The following is a 26,835-nucleotide window of genomic DNA, read 5'->3' on the forward strand; positions in this document are numbered from 1 at the left end:
AACGGGCCCAGCGCTGGCGATCCCTGGTAGAGGCCTGCGGCACGGCCATGGGGAACGGGCCCAGCAGTGGTGATCCCTGGACGGGCCTGCGGCACAGCCATGGGGAACGGGCCCAGCGCTGGCAATCCCTGGCAGGGGCCCACGGCATGGCCATGGGGAACAGGCCCAGCGCTGGTGATCCCTGGCAAGGGCCCGTGGCACGGCCATGGGGAATGGGCCGAGCGCTGGTGATCCCTGGCAGGGGCCCGTGGCACGGCCATGGGGAATGGGCCGAGCGCTGGTGATCCCCATCTATGGCAGCTGGGCTGGGATCGCGGCCTCTGTGCGCCTGCGGCGATCTACAGCAGCAGAGAGAGCTGATGGCAGCCAGTTAAGTCCGGGGGCTTTGCACATCTTTCCCCGCAGCAAAGGGCCACTGGGCACGTGCATGTGAGAATAGGGCAGGTCACACGCATGAGGCGGTTTAATTACACACACAGAACAGGTCCTGTGCCACCTGCAGGGGAACACATGCCCAGGCACACACAAACCCCTCTCACCCCTAGGCCACCCGTCTGGGGAAGCGTCTCATCCAACGGCCCAGGTACGAGGGCTCCAGACCGTTCATCGGACTCTCAGGGACGGTGATGAGGGGACACCCATGGCTGGCCCAGCCAACATGGAGCCAGACCCCCAAGGAGCAATGACAAAGGGCCCAGGGGAGTCAGTGTGTGATTCTGGCTTGGGGGTGGGCAGCTCAGACTCAGACCCATCCTGCCAGAGACCCCAGGGCTGGGCTTGTCTTTACACCGCAGCTCGTCCTGCCAACAGGGGCTCTTGGCACAGCCAGGCGCAGCAGCAGGCAGCGCTTTGCACAGGGCAGGTCCAAGTGCAATGAGACACCAGCTGGCCTAGGGATCAAGGCACTGGCCTAGCATGCAGGACACCTGGGGTCCGTTCCCAGTTCTGCCACAGACATCGTGTGTGCCCTTGGGCAAGTCCCCTGGGCTCGCTGCACCTTGGTTCTCACCCACACAGCGAGGCGAGAGGCCCAGGCCCACAAATGGATGTTGGTGCCTCAGTTCTGACTGTGAACGCCCCTGGGTGCCTATGTTCTTGGCTCTGGGCCCATGCTCTCCGCCTCCCTCGAGCTGTCTGGGTGCCTAGCTCCTGCCCAAGCCCCAGCGTGATCCACAAACGGGCACAGCCAGCATTGCCGGCCTGAGCCAGCGTGCGTACTCTGAGCTCGCCCAACTCCACGCACAGCGGCTGGCCAAGGTGGCTGGAGCCCCCCCCTACGCATGAGCTGGAACTGGCATCGTTCTGGGCTTTAGATCAGCTTTTGACCCAGTCCCTTGTGCTGCTCTCCGAAGCAAACTCGGGCAGTGGCCCGGCTGGCCTCACTGCAGGGACACTGCAGGACAGTCCTTGCACCTGCTGCAGGGAGCTTTGGGGCCCGCATTGTAGTGCTGTGGCCAGGACTTGTATGAAACAGGGTATGTGTGTGTGTGTGTGTGTGGGGGGGGGGGATGGGACACAGAGGAGAATCAATCAGGTTGTAGACACCGCCAGAGAGGTGCCATCCTGTGGAGGCCTGGTTCGAACTGGGCTTTTCAGAGCCCAACCAACAAAAGGGCTTTTGCTATAACAAGGCTTGGTTCAAACTGATGCAGGCTTTCTGTCTGGCCCAGCGACCGGCGGGACCTTCTGCCCAAGGAGGCCCAACCCGTGCATAAGGTTGGAAAGACTCCGGCCTACGAGGGCCCCATAAGTCTGATGGGGGACCTCTGGGAGCGCTCAGCGTGGGTGTGGGCACTTTGATTGTTTGCATAGGGTTTCTCTGGAGTGCTTTTATGTAAGAATTAATGTGCTTGCTTAGAAGCACTGAATGGTCATTTGTAACTGCTGGCAGTTCGCTGCTCGTAGCTCCTGGAGAGAACACAACACACAGCTGCTGGCCCTTGGCTGGGGATATCACAGAGTAAGGTTGGGAGCTGCACATCTGTAAAACCACGGTCAGGAGGAAGAGAACTGCAAACGACATCTTGAGAGGGTTCCCTCGAGGGGGAATGCAGATGCAGTTATCCTGAAACTATGAGAGTGGGCACACAACTGGTTAAAAGCCTAATACCTAGGGGGGTCCTGTGGGGTCTGTCCTGGGTCCAGAACTAATCAATATTTTCATTAATGACTTGGCTAAAGGAAGGGAGAAGATGCATATGAAATCTGCAGATGCCACCAAGCTGGGAGGAGTTGCAAGCACTTGGAGGGCAGGATTAGAATTCAAAATGACCTCAATAAATTGGAGACAGTCTGAAATGAACAAGATGAAATTCAATAGACGAGTGCAGAGTATACTCCTGGGGGAATTCTGGGCCAAAACATTAAAAATTCTGCACGCAATATTTTAAAATTCTGCATATTTGATTTGTCAAAATAACAATATAATCATGCCAGTTTCAATTATTTTGGTCATTTATTTCAAAATACCTGTCAGCAAGTATGTCCGTAACAATACAGACCAAAAAGAAAAAGATTCTGGTAAAAGCCTTTACCATTCAGTCAGGCACATCTGCCCCTGTCCCCATGTGTCCCTGCAGCCCGTCTCCCCTGTCCCTAGGCTCAACGCTTTCACCCCACTAGCTTCTGAGCCTGCACTCCAGTCTATCCCCCCCACTAGCCATTCTGAACCCAGCTGTGATTCCCCAGCAGCCCCGTGTACCCTACTCTGTCCAAACCTGGCTCCGCGGGCAGGGTGCTGTGAAGAACTTCTACTCCTGGCCTGGGGGAATTCTGCAGCACTGGGCATGCACAGAATTTTTTTCCCTCCACAGAAAATACAGTCTGCCCGCGAAGTACTGCAGTTCCACATTTTTCTCACCGGAGGCCACTATAGTTCCTGCTGCTGGCTGTTCTGGCACCAGTGACCTCTAGTGGGCGAAAGGTGGAACTGCAGCACTTCTAAGGCAGAAATGTCTTTTCGTGAATGATGCACGTCTGCAGTGGTGCAGAATTTCCCCAGGAGCAAAAGTACTTCACTTAGGAAGGAAGACTCTTGGTGGTGATACCGCTGCAATGGGCCTGCAGGTTAGCGTGGATCACACGTTGAATAGGAGTCAGCACCACGATGCTGTTGTGAAAGAGCCAATGTCGTTCTGGGGCGTATTAACAGAAGTGTTGTACGTAAGACACGGGAGGGGACTGTCCCGCTCTGCTCGGATGGGTGAGGCTTCGGTTGGAGTCGTGTGTCCAGTTCTGGGTGCTGCACTTCAGAAAATATGCAAACAGGATAGTCCAGAGCACAGTAAGAAAAAGGATGGAAGGTTTCGAAAGGAAAGATCTAGATTCCCTTCAGGGCCGGCTCCAGGCACCAGTTTACCAAGCAGGTGCTTGGGGCGGCCACTTCGGAGAGGGGAGGCACGTCCAGTTGTTTGGCGGCAATTCGGCAGACGGTCCCTCACTCCTGCTCAGAGCGAAGGACCTCCCGCCGAATTTTTTTGTTTTGTTTGGCTGCTTGGGGTGGCCAAAACCCTGGAGCCGGCCCGGATTCCCTTGGTCCTGCCTCAGCTGGGCGCTGCTCTAGCTGGCAGCTCAAGGCCCTTCCAGCCCTACATTTGTAGGAGATCTAAGCTTTAGCCTAGTGCACACACCGGTGCTGTAGGAGACCCCCTCAGCCTGATGGGAAGGGATTTGAACAGGGATGTCCCACTGCCCAGGTGACTGCACTGAGTGACTGGGCTGTAGAGTGGGGAGGAGATTGAGAGCACCCTGAATACCCCATAGCCCAGGGGCTAGGACCCTCACCTGGGTGATGGGGAGAAGGAATGGGATTGGCGTCCCTGTCAGAGCGGGGAATTGAACCAGGGTCTCCCACACCCAGGGTGAATGTGCAAAGCCCTGGGGCTGAGGGTTAAAAGCTGGAGTGATGCATGTGCTGCTGCTGTTCATGCAAGACCCGGCTTGGGGCTGGACTCCAGGAGAGGGGCTCTGGGCAGTGGCCAGCAGAGAGAGGTGCCCCCTGCAGGCTGGATCTGGGCACCTGAGAGGACCCCCCTGCCCTCGCTGGTCTCTGCTATTGGCTGGCTTAGCTGACTGGCGGGCTGACGTTTGGGGAGCTTGTTCTTAGGTTCCTCTTCCCCCACGTGGATTGTTCAGGGAGCCGGGGCTGCTGAGTGGCTGGTGCACATGGCGTCACAGGTCCCACACTCTCCAGCCTGGGGAGTAGCACATGCAGCCGCACACATAAGTCCCATCCTGTTCAGCAGGGGGCAGGAGCACACACCAGTCCCATGTGCTCCAGCAGGGGGCACTGGTGCATATGCACACACAGGTCCCATCCTGACCAGCAGGGGGCAGGAGCACACAGGCACACACACACAGGTCCCATCCTTTCTCCCTCTCTCCAGTGCACGCCATGCTGCTCGCACCCACTAATCGCGACCGAGGGTGACCAAGGCGCAGCCATCAATGACCAGGCGAGGAAGGGTCTTTAGAACACATTTAATAATAAAATAACAATAGAGAGTGAGCGCCTCCCTGAGGCAGGAAGCTGGATACCCCCCAACCAATTAGTGACATCAGCTCCCCCACCCCCTGCTCACTTTCCCTTGAGCGGAGGGGGGGGGGGGAATTACCTGTTTTTCACCAAAAATTTCCAACCCTTCACCCCCCTTCTCTCAAACCAACAGCAAATCAACACAGAACAAAGAGGGGAAAGTGTCCGCCGTGGGGAGAGCCCCAGTCCCAAGGACTGTCCCCCCAGTACACAGCGCCAAGGGGCACCAGGGCTCTGGCCTCCTGAGCTGGGATCTGACCCCATGGGGGGCTGTTTGGAACAGCCAATATAAAGTGGAAGGATAAATACCAAGAAGAGGACACCCTCCCCCGCCCCAGCTGGGCAGGGGCTGCTGGCTGTAGTGCAATTTCGACTCTCGGCTGCTGCACGTGCCCTGGGAGTGGCCGTGGGCCACGCTCCAGTGAGAAGCCAGCAGCTGCAAGAGCCCCACCCCCAGCACCCTCCGCCCTCAGTCCCCTGCCCATGGTCTGCAGGAGAGAGGAATGAAGACTCGGCCCCCACTTAGTCAGCTCTCGGGCCCTGGGGCACCAAGGGCCCGGCTTGGACCCCCGAACGGCCGCGGGAGCACGAGTCACAGCTCAAGCTTCAGTCTCATCTGAGCCCCTCCGGCCCTGGGGGAGGTAGGGTCAGGAGCCAGGGCTCTGGCTCAGCCTGGCAGAGCGAGGGGTTCCCAGCCCTGAGAAGGGTGCGCTGCCCGGGATCCCAATGACGGGGTGGGGGCTCCGGGCGAGGGTCTAGCTGCACGGTAGCTCCCGGCCCGGTCTTTTCAGCAGCCTGGCTGTCCTATTTGCTGGCATCTGGGCTGGTCCACTAGGGCAACAGCTGCCCTGTCCACACAGTGCCCCCTCAGACATCCCTCCCCCGAGAACGGCGAGGGCCAGTTCAATAGCAAGTGCCGTCTGGGAGCGAGACCAGGTACCCAGCTAGGCACCAGCGCGTGGGGCAGCCTGCCCAGGGGGCAATGGGGCAGAGCCCGCAGAGAAGGCTGCTCTAGCACCCCCTCTCCATGGCGGAGTCTGCTCAGACTGCGGGTAGCTGCACAGGAACGCCAGGCAAAACCCAGCGCTCTCCATGGGGGTCCTGCCAGGCTGCGCCCAATGCAGCCTGGCCATCCCTGAGGGCCAGCGTTGGAGGGCAGCGCAGGGCCAGCTCGGGGCCACCCCCGGATTTCAGACAGGAGACATAACATAATAACTTAGAGACACTGCGAGCGGGGCTGGAGGGGAGGGGGTATGGGGCGGGGGAGGGGGCTGGCCCTACAGCGTGGGGTCAGTGCAAAGCGGGGAGCACCTGGGCCAGACCTCCAACCACACGAGAAAATTCCTGATCATAATTAAGAAGATTAATACTGACGTCGAAGGGTTTATTGCACTTGGAGAGACTTTAAATTAGAGCCCAGAATCCTGGCCGTAGCCCCGGGGCCGCCCTGCCCCACCTGCCGGGCTGCGAGCTCAGGGCTGGCGCAGGCGCAGTTGGCGGGCCATGGCTTCGGCTTCCTATGCTGCAATCTTTGGCATTGCTGAGTGTGGCCCCGAGAACCTCTGGCTGGAAGTGTCCATCATGTCCTCGGGGGAGCTGCCTCAGACAGGAAGTGGGCTGGGGAAGGCAGGAAGTCCCACCCAGCTCCATGGCAGTGGCTGCATGGGGCGATTGTGCTTGTCCGGCCTAGCTCCGGCATGTCTGAGAGGACGGGCAGCTTGTAAACTGTCCAGTTCAGACTTCACGACCCTGTGCCAACACCGGCCGGCCGGACAGCGGGACGGCACTTCACGCTGTGCCGCGGGAGGAGTCCACGGCTCCGCAGAGCCCAGCAGGGCCTCCTAGCAGCCTTCAAGTATTGCCCATGGTTGAAGAGCGCAGCCCTCAGCATCTGACCTGCTGAGGCGCCCGCAGAGGGCAGTGGGCGGCTGCCAGGGTCTGGTGCCGAGGGGAGGCAGAGATGCCACCCCCATGGGCACAGAGCAGGCAGGGCGTTCTCCAGTTGCTGCTGAAGTCCTGGGAGCTCAACTCATGGCCCCCCATGGTGGGGCTTCCTTGGGTCTGTCTCTGCCCCACTGGCAAGCTTGCTGGGAGCAGCCCGTCCTTGCTGTGCCAGGCTGCGCCGCCCCTCCCCGATGCCGCTCTGAGGCAGCCACGCCGGCAAAAGCAAACAAGACAGACAGACAGACAGAGCCCAGACGCGTAGAGCAGCCGGGCGGCCCTGGCCCCGCTATGCCTCTGAGGCCGCCTGTGGCTTGAGCTGAGCCTTCTCCATGGCCGTGCCGTAGGGCAGGGAGCGTTTGAAAAACCCCAGCTGCAGAGACAAGAGGCAGAGAGGCAGGGCAGTGAGCGCACAAGGCAGCACTGGTGTGACGGAGCAGGGAGCCGGGCAGATTTGACCTGGGACTGCTGCAGGGGGGTTGCATTGGGGATGGGGGACTTCCCTTGAAGGAAGCTACCTGAGCTGTAACCTGAGCCAGGAGGGGGGTTGGGAGAAATAACACCTTCTGCCCGGGAGACTGAACAAAGGAGAGGAGGAGCTGGGGGGAGGGGGAAGAGAGGAGCTGCTGGAGGAGTTTTGGTTTGGTTTCAGTTTGGGCTGGGTGGTGCAACGCAGGGAACCCCAAGCTGGGGGCTAAGCTCCCTAAACCCCCCAGAAGGACTTGATTGAGGAGTTCTGGTTGTACCTACACGCTCTGCTTGGGACTGTGTTCCTGTCATCTAATAAACCTTCTGTTTTACTGGCTGGCTGAGAGTCACGGTGAATCGCAGGAAGAGAGGGGTGCAGGGCCCTGACTCCCCCACATTCCGTGACAACTGGCATCAGCAGCGCTCCCCAATGGCCCGGAGAGCGCCTGCCCCGTCTCCCAGGCCCCCTGCTCCAGCCACTCGACCCCACTTCCCCCCCAGAGCTGGGCATAGAACCCAGGAGTCCTGACTCCCAGCCCTCCCCCCAACCACTGATCCCCAAGCTACAGAGCTGTAACTCCAGTCCTGAGTGGAGTTATTTCTGGGAGACCCTCGCCTGCCCTGTCCGTGCTGGCATCGCCCCACCCTGGCACTGCCCCTCTAGCCCAGCCTGTGGAGACCTCTCACCTCACAGAGGGCAGGCCCCACACCAGATGCTGGTGGATGTTCACAGGGGTTGAGACCCCAGCCGGCTGGCTCAGGACCTGCATGGTGCTGGTGCCTGCTCCCTGCCTTGGGAGGGACGGATGCCCATGGGCAGTGAGAAGTGCCTGCTCCCCAACTGCATGCCCGGGGAAGCTGGCACTGATGGCCCATGTTGCAGTGAGCCTTGCTGAGCGGAGGGACGCCTGCCGGCCCCGGTGCAGCGTGCCTGTGGGGGACAGCCAGGCCTGTGCTCCCAGGGCTGGTTCTGGAGGCTGCCGGGCACCCCCCCACCCCAGCCCAGGCGCTCTCCAGCTCCAGCCCCGCCGCTCCCGGCCCCGTGCACTCACCTTGTACAGCACGTAGATGAGCAGTGCCAGCAGCAGCAGCCCCAGCAGGATGGCCAGGATGATGATCCAGAGCGGGACCCCGTGGCTGCTCTCCGGTTTCACCCACTGAATCGCCGTGGACACCTGCCAACGCTGTGAGAGTGAGACAGCCGCCGGGGGCTGGGCTCCCCACCCCCTCCTGCTCCCCCCCTGCCTGCAGCAGCCTGCTCTCCTGACCCCCTGGGCTCCCAGAGCTGAGCAGTCAGGCCCAGAGAGCTGACCGGCCTAGAGCGGCAGGGTAAGGAGCTCTCTCACACACACTCAGCCGGTCACTGGGCCGGGGGGGGGGGGGGGGGGGCGGGGGAGGGGGTCCTGCCACAGGCTCCTCTCACCTGGGACTGGGCTGGGCTTTGACTCTGCCCCAGGCGCCCCCTGTGTGTCCCCCTCAGCCCCACCTGCTCTGCATGGCCCACGGGCAGCCACTGACCTTTAAGGCCTCGCTGGGGTAATCCTGGGGCTGGATCTTGTAGGGCATCCTGTGGACCTGGTACACGGCCTCGCACTGCAGGGCCTGGGGCTGGTTCTCTTTCTGCAGGGAAACCCAGAAGGGCAGGTTGGCAACATACAGCAACAGCATCTGGAGAGTAGCGGGCGCCACGGCGCGGCTGGGCGAGGGCCGCGGGGAGAGGGCGGGCGCCACGGCGCGGCTGGGCGAGGGCTGGCTCAGGACAGCGCTGGTCACTGCCAGCAATCAGCCCTTGGAGCTCACGCATGGCCCAGATGTTGGGACAATTTGCTTCTGTCGGCCTCAGGTCCAGTAAGCCCCGTGGGAGCTGGTAACACAGAGATCAGCTAACAGCCCTGGAGGGGCTTTGCAAGATGCAGCTACCTCTGGGGTGGGGAGATGACCCACCCCACAGGGCAGGGCACGGCATGGAGAAGAATCCTGCAGATAGCTGGAACCACAGGGCATTTGGAGCAGCCCCAGCGGCCAGGCCAGCAGGGCTGGTGCCCTGAGTCTCCACCAGAATGGCCCCGGTTTTACATCTTTCCCCCACTACCCTTTGAGCAGCACAGTCAGCCCCCAACCCCCTGGCACCCAACCTGCTCCCGCAGCACCCACCCTGGGGGCACGCACACTGCAGCATAGCCCCCCCTCATGCTGCATTGGGGTCAGCACTGAGTAAGGGGAGAGCAGACCCCAGTGCTTCCTGCACACCCTGGGTGCTCTTTGCCGGTCTCCCAGCTCAGCACTGACCAGGACTGACCCTGCTTGGCTGGAAAGGCCCGACAGGCACCAAGGGCAGCACGCAACAGCTCCAGCTCAGCTCTAAGCTCCCAGCCTTGGGGCTGCCACAACGGCAGGGCTGGCGCCGCACCGGAAAGAGCTGCGACGGGTGACTCCAGACGCAGTCACAGCGAAGGGATCCCGGCTCCAGTTAGGAGAAGGGAAAGGACGAGCTGACCAGGCTGCAGTCAGGGGACTGTGGGCTCTGTCCTGGGCAAACAGATGTGAATTTGTGGCTGCAACGGGCAATGGAGCTGGGAGAGTGCAGGGGTTGGGATGGTCACCAGGTGGTGATATCACCTCACATCTGGACACAGGCTGGCAGAAAGGAGCCCAGCTGGCGCTTGCTGTGGGGCTGGGCAGGCCAGGGCATTGCTGGGGATTGCTGGGCTGGGCAGGCAGGTGCATTGCTGGGAGCCTGGGAGAGGGCTGGGCAGACAGGTGCATTGCTGGGGGACTGGGCGGGTGCTGGGCAGACAGGTGCATTGCTGGGGGCCTGGGCGGGGGCTGAGCAGACAGGTGCATTGCTGGGGGACTGGGCGGGTGCTGGGCAGACAGGTGCATTGCTGGGGGCCTGGGCGGGGGCTGAGCAGACAGGTGCATTGCTGGGGGACTGGGCGGGTGCTGGGCAGACAGGTGCATTGCTGGGGGACTGGGGCGGGGCTGGGCAGGCAGGTGCATTGCTGGGGGCCTGGGCGGGGGCTGAGCAGACAGGTGCATTGCTGGGGGACTGGGCGGGTGCTGGGCAGACAGGTGCATTGCTGGGGGCCTGGGCGGGGGGCTGAGCAGACAGGTATATTGCTGGGGGGCTGGGCAGACTGGTGCATTGCTGGGGGCCTGGGCGGGGGCTGGGCAGGCAGGTGCATTGCTGGGGGCCTGGGCGGGGGCTGGGCAGGCAGGTGCATTGCTGGGGGCCTGGGCGGGGGCTGAGCAGGCAGGTGCATTGCTGGGGGACTGGGCGGGTGCTGGGCAGACAGGTGTATTGCTGGGGGCCTGGGCGAGGGGCTGAGCAGACAGGTATATTGCTGGGGGGCTGGGCAGACCGGTGCATTGCTGGGGGCCTGGGCGGGGGCTGGGCAGGCAGGTGCATTGCTGGGGGCCTGGGCGGGGGGCTGAGCAGACAGGTACATTGCTGGGGGGCTGGGCAGACCGGTGCTTTGCTGGGGGCCTGGGCGGGGGCTGAGCAGACAGGTGCATTGCTGGGGGACTGGGCGGGTGCTGGGCAGACAGGTGCATTGCTGGGGGGCTGGGCGGGGGCTGAGCAGACAGGTACATTGCTGGGGGGCTGGGCAGACCGGTGCATTGCTGGGGGCCTGGGCGGGGGCTGGGCAGGCAGGTGCATTGCTGGGGGCCTGGGCGGGGGGCTGAGCAGACAGGTACATTGCTGGGGGGCTGGGCAGACCGGTGCTTTGCTGGGGGCCTGGGCGGGGGCTGGGCAGGCAGGTACATTGCTGGGGGGCTGGGCAGACCGGTGCATTGCTGGGGGGCTGGGCGGGGGCTGAGCAGACAGGTACATTGCTGGGGGTCTGGGCAGACCGGTGCATTGCTGGGGGACTGGGCGGGTGCTGGGCAGACAGGTGCATTGCTGGGGGACTGGGCGGGGGCTGGGCAGACAGGTGCATTGCTGGGGGCCTGGGCGGGGGCTGAGCAGACAGGTGCATTGCTGGGGGACTGGGCGGGGGCTGGGCAGGCAGGTGCATTGCTGGGGGCCTGGGCGGGGGCTGAGCAGACAGGTGCATTGCTGGGGGCCTGGGCGGGGGGGCTGAGCAGACAGGTATATTGCTGGGGGGCTGGGCAGACTGGTGCATTGCTGGGGGCCTCGGCGGGGGCTGGGCAGGCAGGTGCATTGCTGGGGGCCTGGGCGGGGGCTGGGCAGGCAGGTGCATTGCTGGGGGCCTGGGCGGGGGCTGGGCAGGCAGGTGCATTGCTGGGGGCCTGGGCGGGGGCTGAGCAGGCAGGTGCATTGCTGGGGGGACTGGGCGGGTGCTGGGCAGACAGGTGTATTGCTGGGGGCCTGGGCGAGGGGCTGAGCAGACAGGTGCATTGCTGGGGGGCTGGGCGGGGTCTGGGCAGACCGGTACATTGCTGGGGGGCTGGGCAGACCGGTGCATTGCTGGGGGCCTGGGCGGGGGCTGGGCAGGCAGGTACATTGCTGGGGGGCTGGGCAGACCGGTGCTTTGCTGGGGGCCTGGGCGGGGGCTGGGCAGGCAGGTACATTGCTGGGGGGCTGGGCGGGGGGCTGAGCAGACAGGTACATTGCTGGGGGGCTGGGCAGACCGGTGCTTTGCTGGGGGCCTGGGCGGGGGCTGGGCAGGCAGGTACATTGCTGGGGGCTGGGCAGACCGGTGCATTGCTGGGGGGCTGGGCGGGGGCTGAGCAGACAGGTACATTGCTGGGGGTCTGGGCAGACCGGTGCATTGCTGGGGGACTGGGCGGGTGCTGGGCAGACAGGTGCATTGCTGGGGACTGGGCGGGGGCTGGGCAGACAGGTGCATTGCTGGGGGCCTGGGCGGGGGCTGAGCAGACAGGTGCATTGCTGGGGGACTGGGCGGGGGCTGGGCAGGCAGGTGCATTGCTGGGGGCCTGGGGCGGGGGCTGAGCAGACAGGTGCATTGCTGGGGGACTGGGCGGGTGCTGGGCAGACAGGTGCATTGCTGGGGGCCTGGGCGGGGGGCTGAGCAGACAGGTGCATTGCTGGGGGGCAGGGCGCAGACCGGTGCATTGCTGGGGGCCTGGGCGGGGGCTGGGCAGGCAGGTGCATTGCTGGGGGCCTGGGCGGGGGCTGGGCAGGCAGGTGCATTGCTGGGCCTGGGCGGGGGCTGGGCAGGCAGGTGCATTGCTGAGGGCCTGGGCGGGGGCTGGGCAGGCAGGTGCATTGCTGGGGGGCTGGGCGGGGGCTGGGCAGGCAGGTGCATTGCTGGGGGCCTGGGCGGGGGCTGAGTAGACAGGTACATTGCTGGGGGACTGGGCAGGCAGGTGCATTGCTGGGGGGCTGGGCGGGGGCTGAGCAGACAGGTACATTGCTGGGGGTCTGGGCAGACCGGTGCTTTGCTGGGGGCCTGGGTGGGGGCTGGGCAGGCAGTACATTGCTGGGGGGCTGGGCAGACCGGTGCTTTGCTGGGGGCCTGGGTGGGGGCTGAGCAGGCAGGTGCATTGCTGGGGGGCTGGGCGGGGGCCTGAGCAGACAGGTACATTCTGGGGGGCTGGGCAGACCGGTGCTTTGCTGGGGGCCTTGCGGGGGCTGGGCAGGCAGGTACATTGCTGGGGGGCTGGGCAGACCGGTGCTTTGCTGGGGGCCTGGGCGGGGGCTGGGCAGGCAGGTACATTGCTGGGGGGCTGGGCGGGGGCTGAGCAGACAGGTACATTGCTGGGGGGCTGGGCGGGGCTGGGCAGTCAGGTGCATTGCTGGGGGGCTGGGCGGGGGCTGGGCAGACAGGTACATTGCTGGGGGGCTGGGCAGACCGGTGCTTTGCTAGGGGCCTTGGTGGGGGCTGAGCAGGCAGGTGCATTGCTGGGGATTACTCGGGGGCTGGGCAGGCTGGTGCCATGTGCCCACCCGCACATTGCTGCAATCCGGGTCACGGCTCCCCTGGGGGGTGGGGGAGAATCCTAGAGAGACCCCAGGGCAGGGCTGAGCCAATGGGAGCTGCAACGTGGGGCCTCCGTGCAGACAGGCAGATGGCGGAGCCCACCTGCCCAGAGCAGGGAAAGGGGAGCCCCACCCCCTGCCTGCCAAACACTGGCAGACGGGGAGCCACGCAGACACCCAGAGCTGGAGAGGACTGACGTGCTAAAAAGGGCTGGCAGCCCTGGGGGACAGAGCGACGCAGGAGGCCCCTGCTGACAGGAAAGCTGAGGCCCCAGACCAGGCCCGCATGGGGAGCATGTGTGGGGCCTCCCAGACATGGCTGCCCTGGGGGCAGGGAGCTGGGGGATGGAGGTGGGAGGGGGCAGAGCAGCACTCACCTGCTGGAAAGTTTTGGCCCATATCCGGAAGTAAAGCCAAAGGCTGACCCGCTGCTGCCTCTGCAGCGTCCCCACCTGGCAGGTCAGCTGGAAGCACTCGGCCTCGGGGCACTTCTGTCGGGAGAGACCATTGGACAGAGGGTCAGTGACACAGCAGGGGTTGGGGCCCAGCAGAATAGAAGTGACCATCTCCAACATTAGACCTTGGGACACCGGCGGCCACTGGGAAGCAGCCCTAGGAATGGGGGCTGGGCAGAGACAGCCCAGCCCAATGACTGGGGTTGGCCTCGGCATTCTGAAAGGCAGAGCGACCATTGCTGGCGCCAGACTCTGCATGGAAAAGGAGGCTGGTAGCAGTGGCAGAACCAGAATGCAGCCAACCTCTGGGGTGGGACAGCACACAGCAGTGCTGCGTGGGAATGGGAGAAGTATCTGAATCCAGGTGCAATGGCAGGGGGCTGGGTGCACCAAACGCTCCTGAATTAGAACAGGTCAAGGACACGGGTAACACTCTGCCCATGCGTGCCAGGCCCGTAGGCCCTGGGGAGTGGGTGTTGATTGATGACTCTCAACTCCCAGGGCCGAGCAGAGACTAACTCTTGTGCACTGTGCCCTCAGCAGTCACAGGGCACCCTAGGCGCAGCTGCACGCGGAGATCAGCGACCCCTGGCCTGGGGTGTGCAGACTTCAGAGAGCACTGACCAGGGTGTGGGGGCTCCCGGAGGCCCCACTGCTCCGTGCCACGTCCCATCTCTGTAGGTAATGCTGCTCCGGGCTGGGAGAGGTGGTGGGATTCTTCTCCAGCTGCGAACACATTCCAAGGAGAGTCAGTCACCTTAGCATGGCCCCCCACGTGCCCTGTGTAAGGGAGGGGCAGGGCGGGGATGCCAGGCCTGCAAGGCCAGTGTTAAATCCCACCCCCACTAGTAAAGGCAAGCACTTCTGACCTGCCCCACAGCTGCCAACCCCTCTGACTGCAATCCAGCTGTGACCCTTGCAAGAGAGATGCCAGCCCTTGCCCAGGCTGCAGGCACTAACTGACGGCCTTGTAGCTGGAGACCAGACCAGGTCACCTGTACGTTAGTTTTGCTCAAAATAGTTATTAGTCTTATAAGAATGTTTTTAGTGTCTAGACTCTATGAAATGCTTGTATGTTGCTGCATGTATTACTTCTGGGGGAATTCTGCGCCATTGCACATGCGCAGAATTCATGTGCCGCGCAGATTTTTTTTCTCAGCATAAAATACATTTTGCTGAGAAGTGCTGCAGTTACACCTTTCGCCCATCAGGGCCCGCTGTGGCACGAGAACAGAGCAGCTGCTCCCGGGCAGGAGCAGCCCCAGCTGCAGATAGGGAAGAGAAGAGGCTGCATTCCTCCAGCGCCCTGTGCCTTATGGGGCCAGGCCAGGAGGCATGGGTTATGGGGGGATGGACAATGTGTGGCACATGGGGCTGCTGGGTGGGGCCCTCAGACTGGGATTTAGATGGGCTAGTGGGGGGGGGGGGAGACTGGAGCAGGGGCTGAATGGGAGTGGGGGTGGCTGAGTGAGGGCGCAGGGACACATGTGGACAAAGGGTGCAGGGACACATGGGGGACAAACGGTGCAGGGACACATGGGGGAAGGGGTCAGCCAGTGTCTGCATGGGAAGGCTCCCTAACAATCCCCCTTACCCCCAGAAAAAAACCCTATTCCATACTTTTCCTACCCACACCTAACAACCCTCCAAGTTCACACCCAGGCTCCTTCCCAGGAATTACTTCCATCCCCCTCAGCTCCTCTATTACCCCGACTCCCCCCAGCCTTTGCACTGCTTCTGAGTAGGGCAGGAAATACAGTTCTGTATTGTAGTTTAAATGAATTATTACTCAAAGTTCTGTATTAATATGCCTAGTAAGGCAACTATTTGTCAAAAAATATATTTGTTGTCTGTATTGTTACAGACAGACTTGCTGACAGGTATTTTGGAATAAATTACCAAAATATTGGAACTAATCTGATTATACTATGTTATTTTGACAAATAAAATTTGCAGAATTTTAAAATATTGTGTGCAGAACTTTAATTTTTTTGGCGCAGAATTGCCCCAGGAGTAATGTATTCATCTCACTGATAATGTCTGGGTCCCATGGTATAAGGTAAGATTTCAGTGTCTGCTCTGTAATGTAAAAGTGTTTGCTTTGAAACTGCCAATAGACACCAGACAAACCACTGGGGTACGTCAGAGACAAAAGACTTTGCACCTCCACCCAGGAAGAGGAGACATGCACCTGGACTCATCCCATCATCTTGAACTCTGGGGGAAGGGAATAAACATTCCTGACAAGAAGAAAAAGCATCTTTTTGGCCGTTTGAACTCTGAAGGGCCAGAGACTCTAAACTGGGGCCAGAGATCACCAGGGGATTCAAAGACACTTGGAAAAGACAGATCACTACAATTCTATCACTCTTAGGACTGAGATGGTAACTCATGGGGTGTGTACGTTTTGCTTGCTTTAACCTGTAAATAACTCTCATTGCTTTTTCCTAATTAATAAACCTTTAGACAGCTAAGTAAAGAACTGGCTACAGCTGTTGTCTTTGGAGGAGGAGCTAGAGCACCAGTTGATCTGGAGTAAGTGACTGGTCTCTGGGGCTGGATGCAACCTGAATGTGGTGTGATTTTGGGTGTGTGTGAGATCATTAAGTCCAGTGGCAAGACAGACTGGAGTGTTTCAGGGGACGGTCTGTGACTCCATGGTAAGGCTGGTACAGCGATCCAGGAATTCACAGTTGTTATTGGCTTGGTGAAATCGAATTACAGAACATACCACCCGCTTGGGGCGTCTGCCCTGCTGACAGTCTGCCCTGACTTGGCACTCACTGTCATGAGCCGCTCCAGGCGAAGCGACAACGGCAACAGGAGCCAGGAAGGGGCATGGGACTGCATCCCCCCTCACAGAAACACGACACAATTCAACTCCATCGGTCATTGCCAGGGCCGGATCTGACTTTTTTGCCTAGCCGCCCCCCCCCCTCACCCCCCCCCGGCACCGTGGCAGGGGAGGGCACTGAGCCCGGCCGGGGGCCCGCAATCCCCGACCAGCCGGAGCACCGGGGGGGAGGGCGGCGAGCCCGGCCGGGGCTCTCCGCTCTCCCTGGCGGCCAGAGCGCCAGGAGCAGGATGGAGAGCCCCCGGTGACCAGAGCGCTGGGAGGAGGGCGGTGAGCCCGGCTGGGGCTCTCCGCTCTCCCTGGCGGCCAGAGTGCTGGGAGCAGGGCGGCGAGCCCGGCTGGGGCTCTCCACTCTCCCGGCGGCCAGAGTGCTGGGAGCAGGGCGGCGAGCCCGGCTGGGGCTCTCCGCTCTCCCCGGCGGCCAGAGCGCCGGGAGCAGGACGGAGAGCCCCCGGCGACCAGAGCGCCGGGAGGAGGGCAGTGAGCCCAGCTGGGGCTCTCCGCTCTCCCCGGCGGCCAGAGCGCTGGGGGGAGGGCGGCGAGCCCGGCTGGGGCTCTCCGCAGTCCCTGGCGGCCAGAGCGCCGGGGGGAGAGTGGAGAGCCCCCGGTGGCCAGAGCGCCGGGAGGAGGGTGGCGAGCCCGGCCGGGGCTCTCCGCTGGCTGCCGGGGGGAGGGCGGTGAGCCCGCCGCGGCTCTCCGCTCTCCCCGACCGGCCGGAGCGCTGGGCGGAGGGCGGCGAGCCCGGCCGGGGCCCCGCCGCGCAGCCCCCTCCAGGCGCCGCTCTAAGCACATGCTTGGTGGGCTGGTGCCTGGAGCCGGCCCTGGTCATTGCTAGAGCAGGGGCTGCGGGTCGGGTCTAGGGCATTAGCAGGTTTCCCAGCAGTTCTCACCTCCTCTGTGCTTGCCCCTCCCAACTCACTAATTTTTGTGATTCCTGAAACAAACTCCAACCCCCACCCAACTGCCAGCCCCTGGAAACCCCGACTCAGCACGTGGCTGACCCAACCCTGTGAATGTCACCCTGGGCCCACGGGACCCTGTGCAGACAGGGTGGTGAGGGAACTGTGGAGAGCCCCAGCCCATCGCAGCACACAAAGGCTCGCCCTGCCCAGGGCCAGCCCTCTGTCCCAGTTACCTGCAGCTTCAATGGGTTGATGGGCTGGCTGGAGGTGCAGTTGGCCGGCACCGAGTAGCGGGTCACGTACATCACCGGTTTCCCCTGGAAGCTCATAGGGCAGCTCAGCTCCAGGACCCCGTGGCTGATGGTGCTGGGACCCTCATTCACCAGCTGCAAGGGGGGAGAGGGAGGGTCTGTGCCCCAGTCTGCAGCGTCCCACGGGGTGCCGGGCTCACCGGGAATGGGGCAGCCCATCTGGCTGTGCAGTGGCCTCGGTGCCCATGACCCCCCAGGCAAGAGGAGAGGAGAAAGCAGGGAGTGGGACATTCCAGCTGGCCTGGACGGAGTGCCCCGGTGGAGTGTGCATCCCCCCAAACATCCCCTCTCAGTATGGGCCCCCAGGGCCTCCCGATCAGGCAGCCCCTCTCCTCCCATCCTGGCCCCACAGAACCCCCCTCTCCAAGCTGTCCTGACCCCCTGGCCCCCCGGTATCCCCCAGTAGAGGGGCTGGAAGATTGGACTGCTCCTACCCAGCCTGCAGGGGGGATGGCGCTGCTCCCTGCCCCGATGCTGCCAGCCAGGGGAGCTGTGCTGTGCATGACACCCACCTCATACACATGCTGCACCTCGGGGCCCACGTCCTGCTCCTTCTCCGGACTCCTGCCAGGCTTCCAGCCCGAGACGGGGAAGGACACGGCCTCAGCTTGGAGACCCTGCAGGCAGGCGCAGATGGTCACTGGCTGCTGGCCCTGGGGATCAGTCCCCACAGCCTCTGCAGCCAGCCTCTGCAGCGAGGGGCCACTGGCGATCTGCGCTGAGAGCTGCTGAGCTCGTGTCATGCAGGGGCCACAGAACAGCCACAGCTGGGCCATGGCTTCCCTGCCGGCCTGGGCGGGATGTGAATTAGTGACTGGGGGGAGGGGGCCGTTTTCTGGAGGGGCACTGGGGGACTACAAAGGAGCAGCTAGCAGGACCAGCTGAGTGCTGGGCCCCCCCCGCCCAAGGCCAGGCCCCCTTGGCTCAGGGCTGTGGCACTGCAGGGCCTTCAGGGAGGCTGGGGCTTGGGCGCACTCACCCGTGGGAGGAGACCCTGGCAGAGGCCTCGACGCGCAGCGGGAACGCCACCACCTCGCTGCGGGAGTTGTTTCGTTCTTGCTGTGGAGAGAGCAGAGTGCGTCACAGAGCAGCCCGGCTCCCTAATGCCTCCCGCATGGCTCCCTGCATGGGATGGCCTGCTCCCATGCACGGCCCACTCCCTGCTCCCCTCCATGGTCAGAGCCCCGGCACCTCTGGCCTGGCGGTCAGAGCCCCGGCACCTCTGGACTTGCCACATCAGTTAAGAATGTAAAAAAATTGCTTGAGCCTCAGCACCTCTTTCATTGCAAATTAAGCACTGGGTGCATCTGGGCTCCTGCGTGGGAGTGGCCCAGCCTGGGATCCTCCCTGAGGGAGCAATGGGGCTATGGGAGTGGGGAGCCCTGACCCCACCCCATAGCTGGGGGGGGGGGGGGGGGCAGGTCCCAGAGTGCGTGTGGGGGAAGGGAGGGTATGGGGATGCCTGGCATTACCTCCGGATCTGGAACTCGAACTGGATGGTCTTCTTGTCACAAAGATGGGGGACGGTGAAGCGCAGGCCCCCCCCAGAGCTGAGGGACAGAGGAGGGTTAATGGCTCTATTCTCCCAGCTCCCTGGAAGGACCTAGCTCCCCATCCGTCCCCAATGTGCCCCCTGCCCCGTCACAGCCCAGCTCCCTGCCCTCCCCTCTCCCCCAATGTGCTCCCTGCCCCCTGCCAGCCCAGCTCCCTGCCCTCCTCTCTCCCCCGATGTGCCCCCTGCCCCGTGACAGCCCAGCTCCCTGCCCTCCTCTCTCCTCCCATGTGCCCCCTGCCCCATGACAGCCCAGCTCCCTGCCCTCCCCTCTCCCCCGATGTGCCCCCTGCCCCGTGACAGCCCAGCTCCCTGCCCGCCCCCTCTCCCCTGATGTGCCCCCTGCCAGCCCAGCTCCCTGCCCTCCCCTCTCCCCCGATGTGCCCCCTGCCCTGTGACAGCCCAGCTCCCTGCCCGCCCCTCTCCCCCTGATGTACCCCCTGCCAGCCCAGCTCCCTGCCCTCCTCTCTCCCCCGATGTGCCCGCTGCCCCGTGACAGCCCAGCTCTCTGCCCTCCTCCCTCCCCCGATGTGCCCCCTGCCCCGTGACAGCCCAGCTCCCTGCCCTCCCCTCTCCCCCGATGTGCCCCCTGCCCCGTGACAGCCCAGCTCCCTGCCCTCCTCTCTCCTCCGATGTGCCCCCTGCCCCATGACAGCCCAGCTCCCTGCCCACCCCTGATGTGCCCCCAGCCCCTGCGCACATCATATGGGGGAGCTGGGCTCTCAGCAACTCCAACACATGCAGGGAAAACCCGGGGAAATGACACCCCTGCTGGCCTTGGCTAGGACTGTGATGAGTCGCCCTCCTGGGGTGGTTGGCAACTCCCAGCAGCAGATTTACTGGGGACAAAGGGAAATCCCAGTCCCATTCCCTACCTGCCCCAGCCCCCTGCTGCCCTGGCACCCCACCGTCCCAGCCCCACTCCCCAGCTCCCCCAGTCACCCACCCACCCTCACACCCAACCACACCCAGGGGCCTCCCCAGGCCTGGCACCCCAACACCTACCCCTCCCCAATGCCCCCGGGAAATGGCCAGACGCCTCAGTGCCATGGCACCCAGCAGTCCTGCCCGGCCTCTCAGCAGAGCAGGTCTCGGTTAGGTGGCCACTCCCGGGGCAGAGGGCACTGCCCAGTGAGGGCCGCACTGGCCAGCTCTCCAGGGTGCTCCAGGTATGGGACAGCTACTCACACTGGTGCCCGACTTCATGGGGTTGCCGAGGTCACAGATCACCATGCGGGTCCAGTTCACCGACTCGTAAGCACAGTTCAGGTTGGTAAAGTTCTGTCGGGGAGAGGAAGGAAGCTGGGATCAGAGCAGGGCTGCAGGGGGAGGGGGTCTGCACGGGAGGGGGACTGGAGGGGAAAGGAGATACTGGGCCCTCTGCCCGTACCACCCTGCTGTGGGGAGCGGGGGCACCCCTGAGCTCCCCTGCAGGAGTCCCATCCCCAGGGGTCCCCTTACAGCAGGCAGCACACGCCTGGCCACCCTGTTCCGGGGACTCAGACCAGCACCACGGGGCCCATGCCAAGGAGCCGCAGCCCCGAGCCAGGGACTTGGGCCCCACGGCACTGCGAGGGAGCAGCCAGGAGCAATGTCCCTGGAGCCTGCATCACTCCCAGAGCAGAGGGCCTTGCCCAGCTGTGAGCCAGGTGGTTCGCGGGGTGCTCCGATCCCCAGGCGTCTCTGCCACCTACCCCATGGTTGCGGATCACCCCGGAGTAGTCGGCCTCAGTGGGCAGGATGACGTAGAGCTCGGCTTCGTAGGCGCCACCCTCCCCACGGTTGCGGGCATTGAAGGTCAGGTTCAGGGCGTTCTTGTCCCCCAGGTACACCACGCTGTGCTCCCTGCAGGGCACAACGGGCATGAGAACCAGCGGGCACATCCCGGCCTTGGCGCTGCCCACAACCGGAGACACGGCCCCCTCCCGCCCCGGCATGGCATGGCCAGGACTCGCCTGCTGGTCACAGCCAGACGAGGGGCTCCGGTCAGTCTACCTGCTGCCTGCACAGCGCCGCCCAGCCAGAGCCCCCATTCACTAGCTAGTGGGGGGGTGGCCCTGCTGGTCTCACGGCTGTGCCAGCGCTGCTTGTGCTCCGCCCAGCTCTGCTTACACTCAGTGCCAGGCTAAGGGCTTCCATATGCGGGTGCAGCTGCTTTGCGTTAGGCCATGTGTGTGGGGGAGGGGGAGTCACGTCGCCCACAGCAGCTGGGGTACTGCAACGGGCTTACTCCAGGCCGGGCTCAGAGCTCTGCGAGGGAGGGGCTGGCATCAGCTCCTGCCCTCCTCTCACCACATCTGGGCCTTGCCAGGAGGAGGGGGGAGCACCACACCAGACCCAGCCGCCTCAGGCCCATGGGGCCGGGAGAAACTGGAGCAGGTCCAGAGCAAAGGGGGACTCTCTGGGCAGCATCCCCGGGTTCCCATCCCACACCAAACAGAGGGGATCCCCAACCCACCCCACTGACCTGGGGCCTCCGGGGACTGCCCAGCCCCACCCCCAGGGGGCAGCTCTCCTCTCACACCCCATGATCCAGAGAGCAGGGCACCATCAGCCGCTGGGTGCCCTGGGCAGCAGAGAGGGGAGAGGAAGGGAGGTGAAAGGAAAGGAAGCTGGTGGGGAGGGCTGGCACCCTGCTGTAGGGTACCTGAGCCATGCCCCCCAGACACCGCTCCTGCGCTGTCCCAGCCAGATCTGGGCAGGCCTGCCCCAAAGCCCAAGGGAGCGGGTGCCCTGAGGAACAGTCCCACCTTGTGGTGGGGAAAGAGACTCCCCAGGGCCTCTGCCACATGCAAGCACCCAGAAAAGATGGAGCTGCAGCCCGGAAACCCAGCTCGGGGGAGCATCATCTCTCATGGCCCCCCTCCCTGCACTGCCCCCAGCGCTAGCTGACCCTCCCTCGCCCTAACTGTGCTCCCGCCCTGCCCCGCCCCACTCACGCACAGTGCCCCGCTCTCATCCACCTGGGCGGCTGGCCTTGATCCTCGCTCCCAGCCCTCTGCACCCTCAGACTGAGGGGGGTTGTAGGCCCGGGCTTCCCAGCGCATCCTCAGCGCTGGTCCCAGCATGGACCCTTCGCTGAGCCTTGGGCAGGGTGCTGGAGGCTAGGGATGTAACCCAGGAGTCCTAGCTCCCAGCCTGCAGGCTGGGGGAGGGTGTGTGTGACTCAAGTTGTTTGGGGGGGGGACCTTTAACTTGTGCTCCGCCGCTATCAGCAGGCACCAGTCGTCTCTGCTAGCCAGCACCGCTAAACCACACCCCCCCAGTGCAGGGCTGCTCCCCGTGGCCAGGCTGCTGCTCACAGCTCACCCCACGCTCTGAGCTGGTCACTGCAGATGCCCCCCCGGCATCGCCCCTGCCCGAGGCGCCTCCCGCCAGCCTTACCCAAAGACGTTGAGCTGCAGGTCGGGGACGCAGATATTGTCCTCGCCACAGTCCAGCTGGATCTGGGCCTGGGGGTCAGAGAGAAGGGGTGAGGGTCTGTGTGAGCAGCCCTCCAACCTGTGCCCCTTGGTCATGGGGTACGCCCCCTCCATGCCCCAGGCCTGCCCCCCCCCCCCCGGGCGGCACAGGGTGAACCCCAGAGCCTGGTGCAGACCACGGAGCTGCCCAGCTTAGCACTCAAAGCCCTGCCCCCGCGCTCTGCCCCTCAGTCCCTGGGGCACGAAGGGAGAGGGGTGGGCACAGCACAGCCAGCCAGGGCCCCCACAGAGAGCTGGGGGACCACAAAGCCAAGACCCCTGGTGCACACACATGTTGCCCTCCTGGGCCCCATCACTTCCACTGATGCATCGGCCCCTGATTGGGGGTGGGGATGGCAGCGCTGGGGGCAGGGGGGGTTGTCCATTTCTGCCTGCCCTACCCCCAAGGCCAGTCGGAGACAGAACAGGGCAGGGAGCAGCTGGGTGCTGGTTTGCGGGCTCCAAAGAGGAGTGCTAAGGAGCCTGCGGCCTGGGGAGAGGCACCTTCTCACGGTGAGATTGGCTCCAGGGGACCTCCCAGGGGCACAGCAGGCAGAAAAGCCCCTGGGAAATGGCCCTGGGGGCCCTGATTTGATCCCTCCCTCCCAGGGCCTGGCCCTGCTGACAAAGCCGGGCTGGCAACCCCCCTGCCTTTGAGATCCAAGCTGGGGCTCCCCTACCCCTGGCCAGGCCCTGCCACCAGAGCAGAGCCAGGAGCCTGCCAGCCTCCCGCAGGGAGCCCTCAGCGCCCGCCACAGAGGAGCCCGGGCAGTGCGGCGCCAGCCCCCTGGGAGGCAGCAGCAGCCCCCCCGCACCTTGCGCTCGATGTAGTTCTTGGTGAGGTAGTTGAGGATGGGCTGCAGCCCGTGGGCGTCTGCCGGGGCCTGCGGGTCCAGGCCGAAGCTCAGCGCCACGTGGATGGAGGACAGCTTGTCACGGAACTCTGACTCGTTCTGGGGAGAGAAGAGAGTGCTCAGGGGCAGCACGGACGCGGCTCTCGGCCCAGGACTGGTGCTGGCCGGGACCCCCGGGGCACCCCACTGCCATGGCAGCCTGGCCAGCGCAGACCTTCCGTGGCCGCAAGAGCCTGGGGCACTGGGCAGCGTGGGCTGGGGAGCCAGAGAGAACCACAGGTCTGGCAGCCTCCCCAACGAGCCCCCTGTACCCTCCTCGCAGGCGAGGGCTGGCTCTGCGCCCCCTGGGGATCAGGTGGGTCACCCCAGTGCAGGGCTGCGGCTCTCGGCTGGGCTGGCCCCACTTACCCGGAGGTAGATTTTCATCTCCTTGCACTCCTCTAGGGCTCCGTTGTGCACCTGGATGGTCTGCGCCAGGTGGGGCTGGCGGGATTGCAGGAACAGCGCCCTCTTGATGGCCCCCTTCTGCTTCAGGTGGTCCAGGTGCAGCTCAACAGTGAACCCTGTCGGGGGGAGGAGAGGCCAGGGTGAGTGGAAAGCCCAGGGGCCAGGGCAGTGCTGCAGTCACGGCTCCAGGCCTCGGCAGCACCCCACTAACTCCCCCCTCGCTTCACAGAGGCACCAGCTGGCCTCAGAAGGGAGCCCTTCATCCACCACTGACATGCAGCCAGCTCTGGGGCGGGGCTCAGCAGCTGTTTAACAGCGCACAGCAACCTTACAAAGCAGTTTAGGAAGTAAAGCTGAATCCTGTGTCCCACTGGAATTAAGGGGAATTTAGAGACAGAAAGAAATTACCCAAGTTTTGAACTGAACGAGGACACAGGTCACCAAACAGGCCACCCCGACCCGGGAAAACGGGTCAGAGCATCTTTAATACCCACGAATAGCCAGGACCTGTGTTACATCTCATCTGAAATACAGCAGTGTCCCCAAGTGCCACACTGGGGTACTGGGGTCAGCATCAACTGTGTAGGGAGAGCGCCCCCTGCTGAGCCCCCACCCCACTCCCTGCAGCACAGCGCCCCATCACCGTGCTGGGGTACGGGTTCAGAAATCAATCAGATAATAAATGACTGACAGTGAGTTACCAGCACTTCATGAACAGCGACAAACTGAGCTCCAACCCCCCAGGGAAAGTGGGTTCATGACTTGCCCCAAGGGAGCAGAATAGCTGAGTGTAGGATCAGTGCCTCAACCATGAAGCCACCTTCCCTTAGGGGGACAAGCGCCCCCTACTGACTCACCCACAGCAGTATGTGCTTCCCCCTGGGTTCCCACCCAAGACCTGACCTTGCTTCGCTCACCTACCCCACAGTAGGATGGATACGCCCCCATTGGCTCCCCAGTGCCCCAGGACAGTGAGACTCCCCAGACCAGGGGATTCTGGGAAGATCGGGGACAGCACCGGGCTCCTGGCTGCTCTGACCGGCGCTCGAGCTCGCTACTCACCGATGGAGTCGGGCACGTGCTTCCCCGAGGCATTGAGGCAGAAGCTCAGGTTTATGCTGCCGAGATGGGAGAGAGAGAGACATGCAATGGGCCTGGGGCAGGCCAACACCTGGCAGAGCCTGCCAGAGCTCTGCCAGACCCAGCGCAGGGGCAGGGCTGACCCACCGTGGGGGCAATGGCGTGGGAGCCCTGCACGGACCCGGCAACCCGTTGTCAGTGCAGATGGTCAGTGGCGTAGGAGTCCTGACCCCAAGTCCCACACTCTGCCCTCCCCTTAGTTACCCACCCCTCTGGGAAGGTGGGGGGAGAGAGATGCCCTCCCCACGGTGCAACAGGGAAACTGAGGCACAGAGCAGGGAACTGATCCGGCCAGAGTCACTGGCAGGGCTGGGAAGGGGGGGGGGGGGGGAGAGGGAGGGGGCCTGGACTACGCTATGACCACAGACCTAGGCTGCCCCGGCGCCCTGAACCCAGACCCCAGGATCTTCAGTTACCCCAGAGCCAGTGACAGCTCCAGGGCTGCGGCCTCCCAGTGGGCCCCACCTGCTTCCAAATAGCTCTTAGATTCCAGCCCCCCATGGAGTTACCGACCTATCCCTATCTCGCACCCTACCCTGTGCAGCTGTGAGCCGGCTACTACCAGCAAGCCCCGCGGGGGTTAATAGTTAACACAGAAGGCAAGCAAACCCCGGGAGGTGGGAGCAAGATCATAATCAGAGTGAGCGGATTCTTCAGGTCAAATCCTTCCCAGGGTGCGGGGGTGGGGGGCTGCTACAACCCAGAAGGGTATCAGGAGCAGCACCTGACCGGCCCCTTGAGGCATTCCTGCCGCCCTACCCCTTGTAATGCCGATCCCCCCTGAACCCTCCCCACCCACAGTGCCGATCCCCCTCCCCACCTTCTTCCCCCATCTGCCCCCAACCCAGAGCCTGAAGCTGCCGCCCCCAAGCCGGGACAGCCAGCCACCCAGCTCCCTCCAGCCGGCTGCAAGTGCCTCACAATCGCTCATTCATGGAAGGGGAGGGCAGGCGGCCAGCAGCCCCTGTTGCTGAGCAACGGATAAATAGCTTGCTATAAACAAACCCCCAGCAGGCCCCAGGGGACATTAACCCCCCATGCCCCCCACAGCCCCCTGGAGTGAGATCCACGAGCCGCAGGGGGCAATTCACACACACCACATCCAGCTACATGGGGTTACACCCAGCTGTCTATTGGGGGGGGTCCCCCAGAGCTGAGTTCCTTGGCAGTGTTTCAGTAAGCCCAGCTCCAGCAGTTGAGTTCATAAAAAAGGCTAAAAGCAGACGCTATTCGCCCACCACCCGCATAGCCCCTCTGACGGGGCTGGGGCCGTCTGCCTTGCCGGAGTCTCGTGCACGGTACGCACAGGGAATGCGCCCCCCGCCCCCCCCAAGCTGCAGTGCAGCCACCTCTGGGCTGGGAGGCAGCAGACATGGCTGTGCAGGATAAGAAGAGAAGGAGAACTTAACAGCCGGTCACCTCAGCCAGGACTCACAGCCAGGCAAGCCTATGGAAGCGGTGCCTGTCTGGAGGGAGGCCCTGAGTCCCGCCTGGGGCTCTCAGGCCCTGAGTCCCGCCCGGCGCTCTCCGCCCCCCGCCGGCAGGGCAGACTCGAAGGGGGCGCGTTACCTACCAGGCCACGTGGGTGTCGGTGCCCTCCAGTGTGCAGGATCGCTCTTCAGGGTTGAACATGGTGGGGAAGATGTTGAGGGAGGCACTGGCGTAGACGATGGGGCGGCCTCTGTGTAGGGCAGCAGGCGCCAGGAACGACAGGGAAGATGGTCACATGCTACATTCACAGCCTGGAGGGACCGAAGCAGGGTCGGGACCTGGGCTGACCCTGAAGGGGTGGCGGGAAATGGGGCCAGAGAGCATGGACGCTGCCTTTTCTGCCTGCAGAGGGGCTGGCTCCCTGGCTGGCTTCAATCAGCCCTGTGCTTCTCCGGGGCTGGGCCATTCACACCAGAGAGGATCTGGCTCCAGATTGCTCCAGTTGGGCCAGGAATCCCCCGGAGCAGCCGCTTCCCCTCCCCACCATGCCCAAAGCTGGGGATGCCCATGGCTCAGG

The 26,835-nt window shown here is 63.4% G+C and overlaps 1 protein-coding gene across 1 annotated transcript in view; it reads right to left on the bottom strand.

The window, feature by feature from the left end:
- Positions 1-4,463: 4,463 nt before the first annotated feature.
- The window catches only part of ITGA5 (integrin subunit alpha 5), a 59,250-nt gene continuing 36,878 nt past the window's right edge, over positions 4,464-26,835 (bottom strand). The window contains 19 exon segments of the mRNA XM_065576062.1: positions 4,464-6,848; positions 7,996-8,118; positions 8,462-8,563; positions 13,229-13,342; positions 13,931-14,032; positions 17,296-17,448; positions 17,886-17,980; positions 18,091-18,101; positions 18,353-18,425; positions 18,428-18,432; positions 18,846-18,916; positions 18,918-18,923; positions 20,114-20,206; positions 20,620-20,770; positions 22,310-22,377; positions 23,202-23,339; positions 23,649-23,803; positions 24,750-24,805; positions 26,401-26,508. Coding sequence (XP_065432134.1) covers positions 6,765-6,848; positions 7,996-8,118; positions 8,462-8,563; positions 13,229-13,342; positions 13,931-14,032; positions 17,296-17,448; positions 17,886-17,980; positions 18,091-18,101; positions 18,353-18,425; positions 18,428-18,432; positions 18,846-18,916; positions 18,918-18,923; positions 20,114-20,206; positions 20,620-20,770; positions 22,310-22,377; positions 23,202-23,339; positions 23,649-23,803; positions 24,750-24,805; positions 26,401-26,508 — 1,708 coding nt within the window. The 3' untranslated portion in view covers positions 4,464-6,764.

Source organism: Chrysemys picta, chromosome 22 (assembly GCF_011386835.1).
Source record: "Chrysemys picta bellii isolate R12L10 chromosome 22, ASM1138683v2, whole genome shotgun sequence".
Lineage (NCBI taxonomy): Eukaryota > Metazoa > Chordata > Testudines > Emydidae > Chrysemys > Chrysemys picta.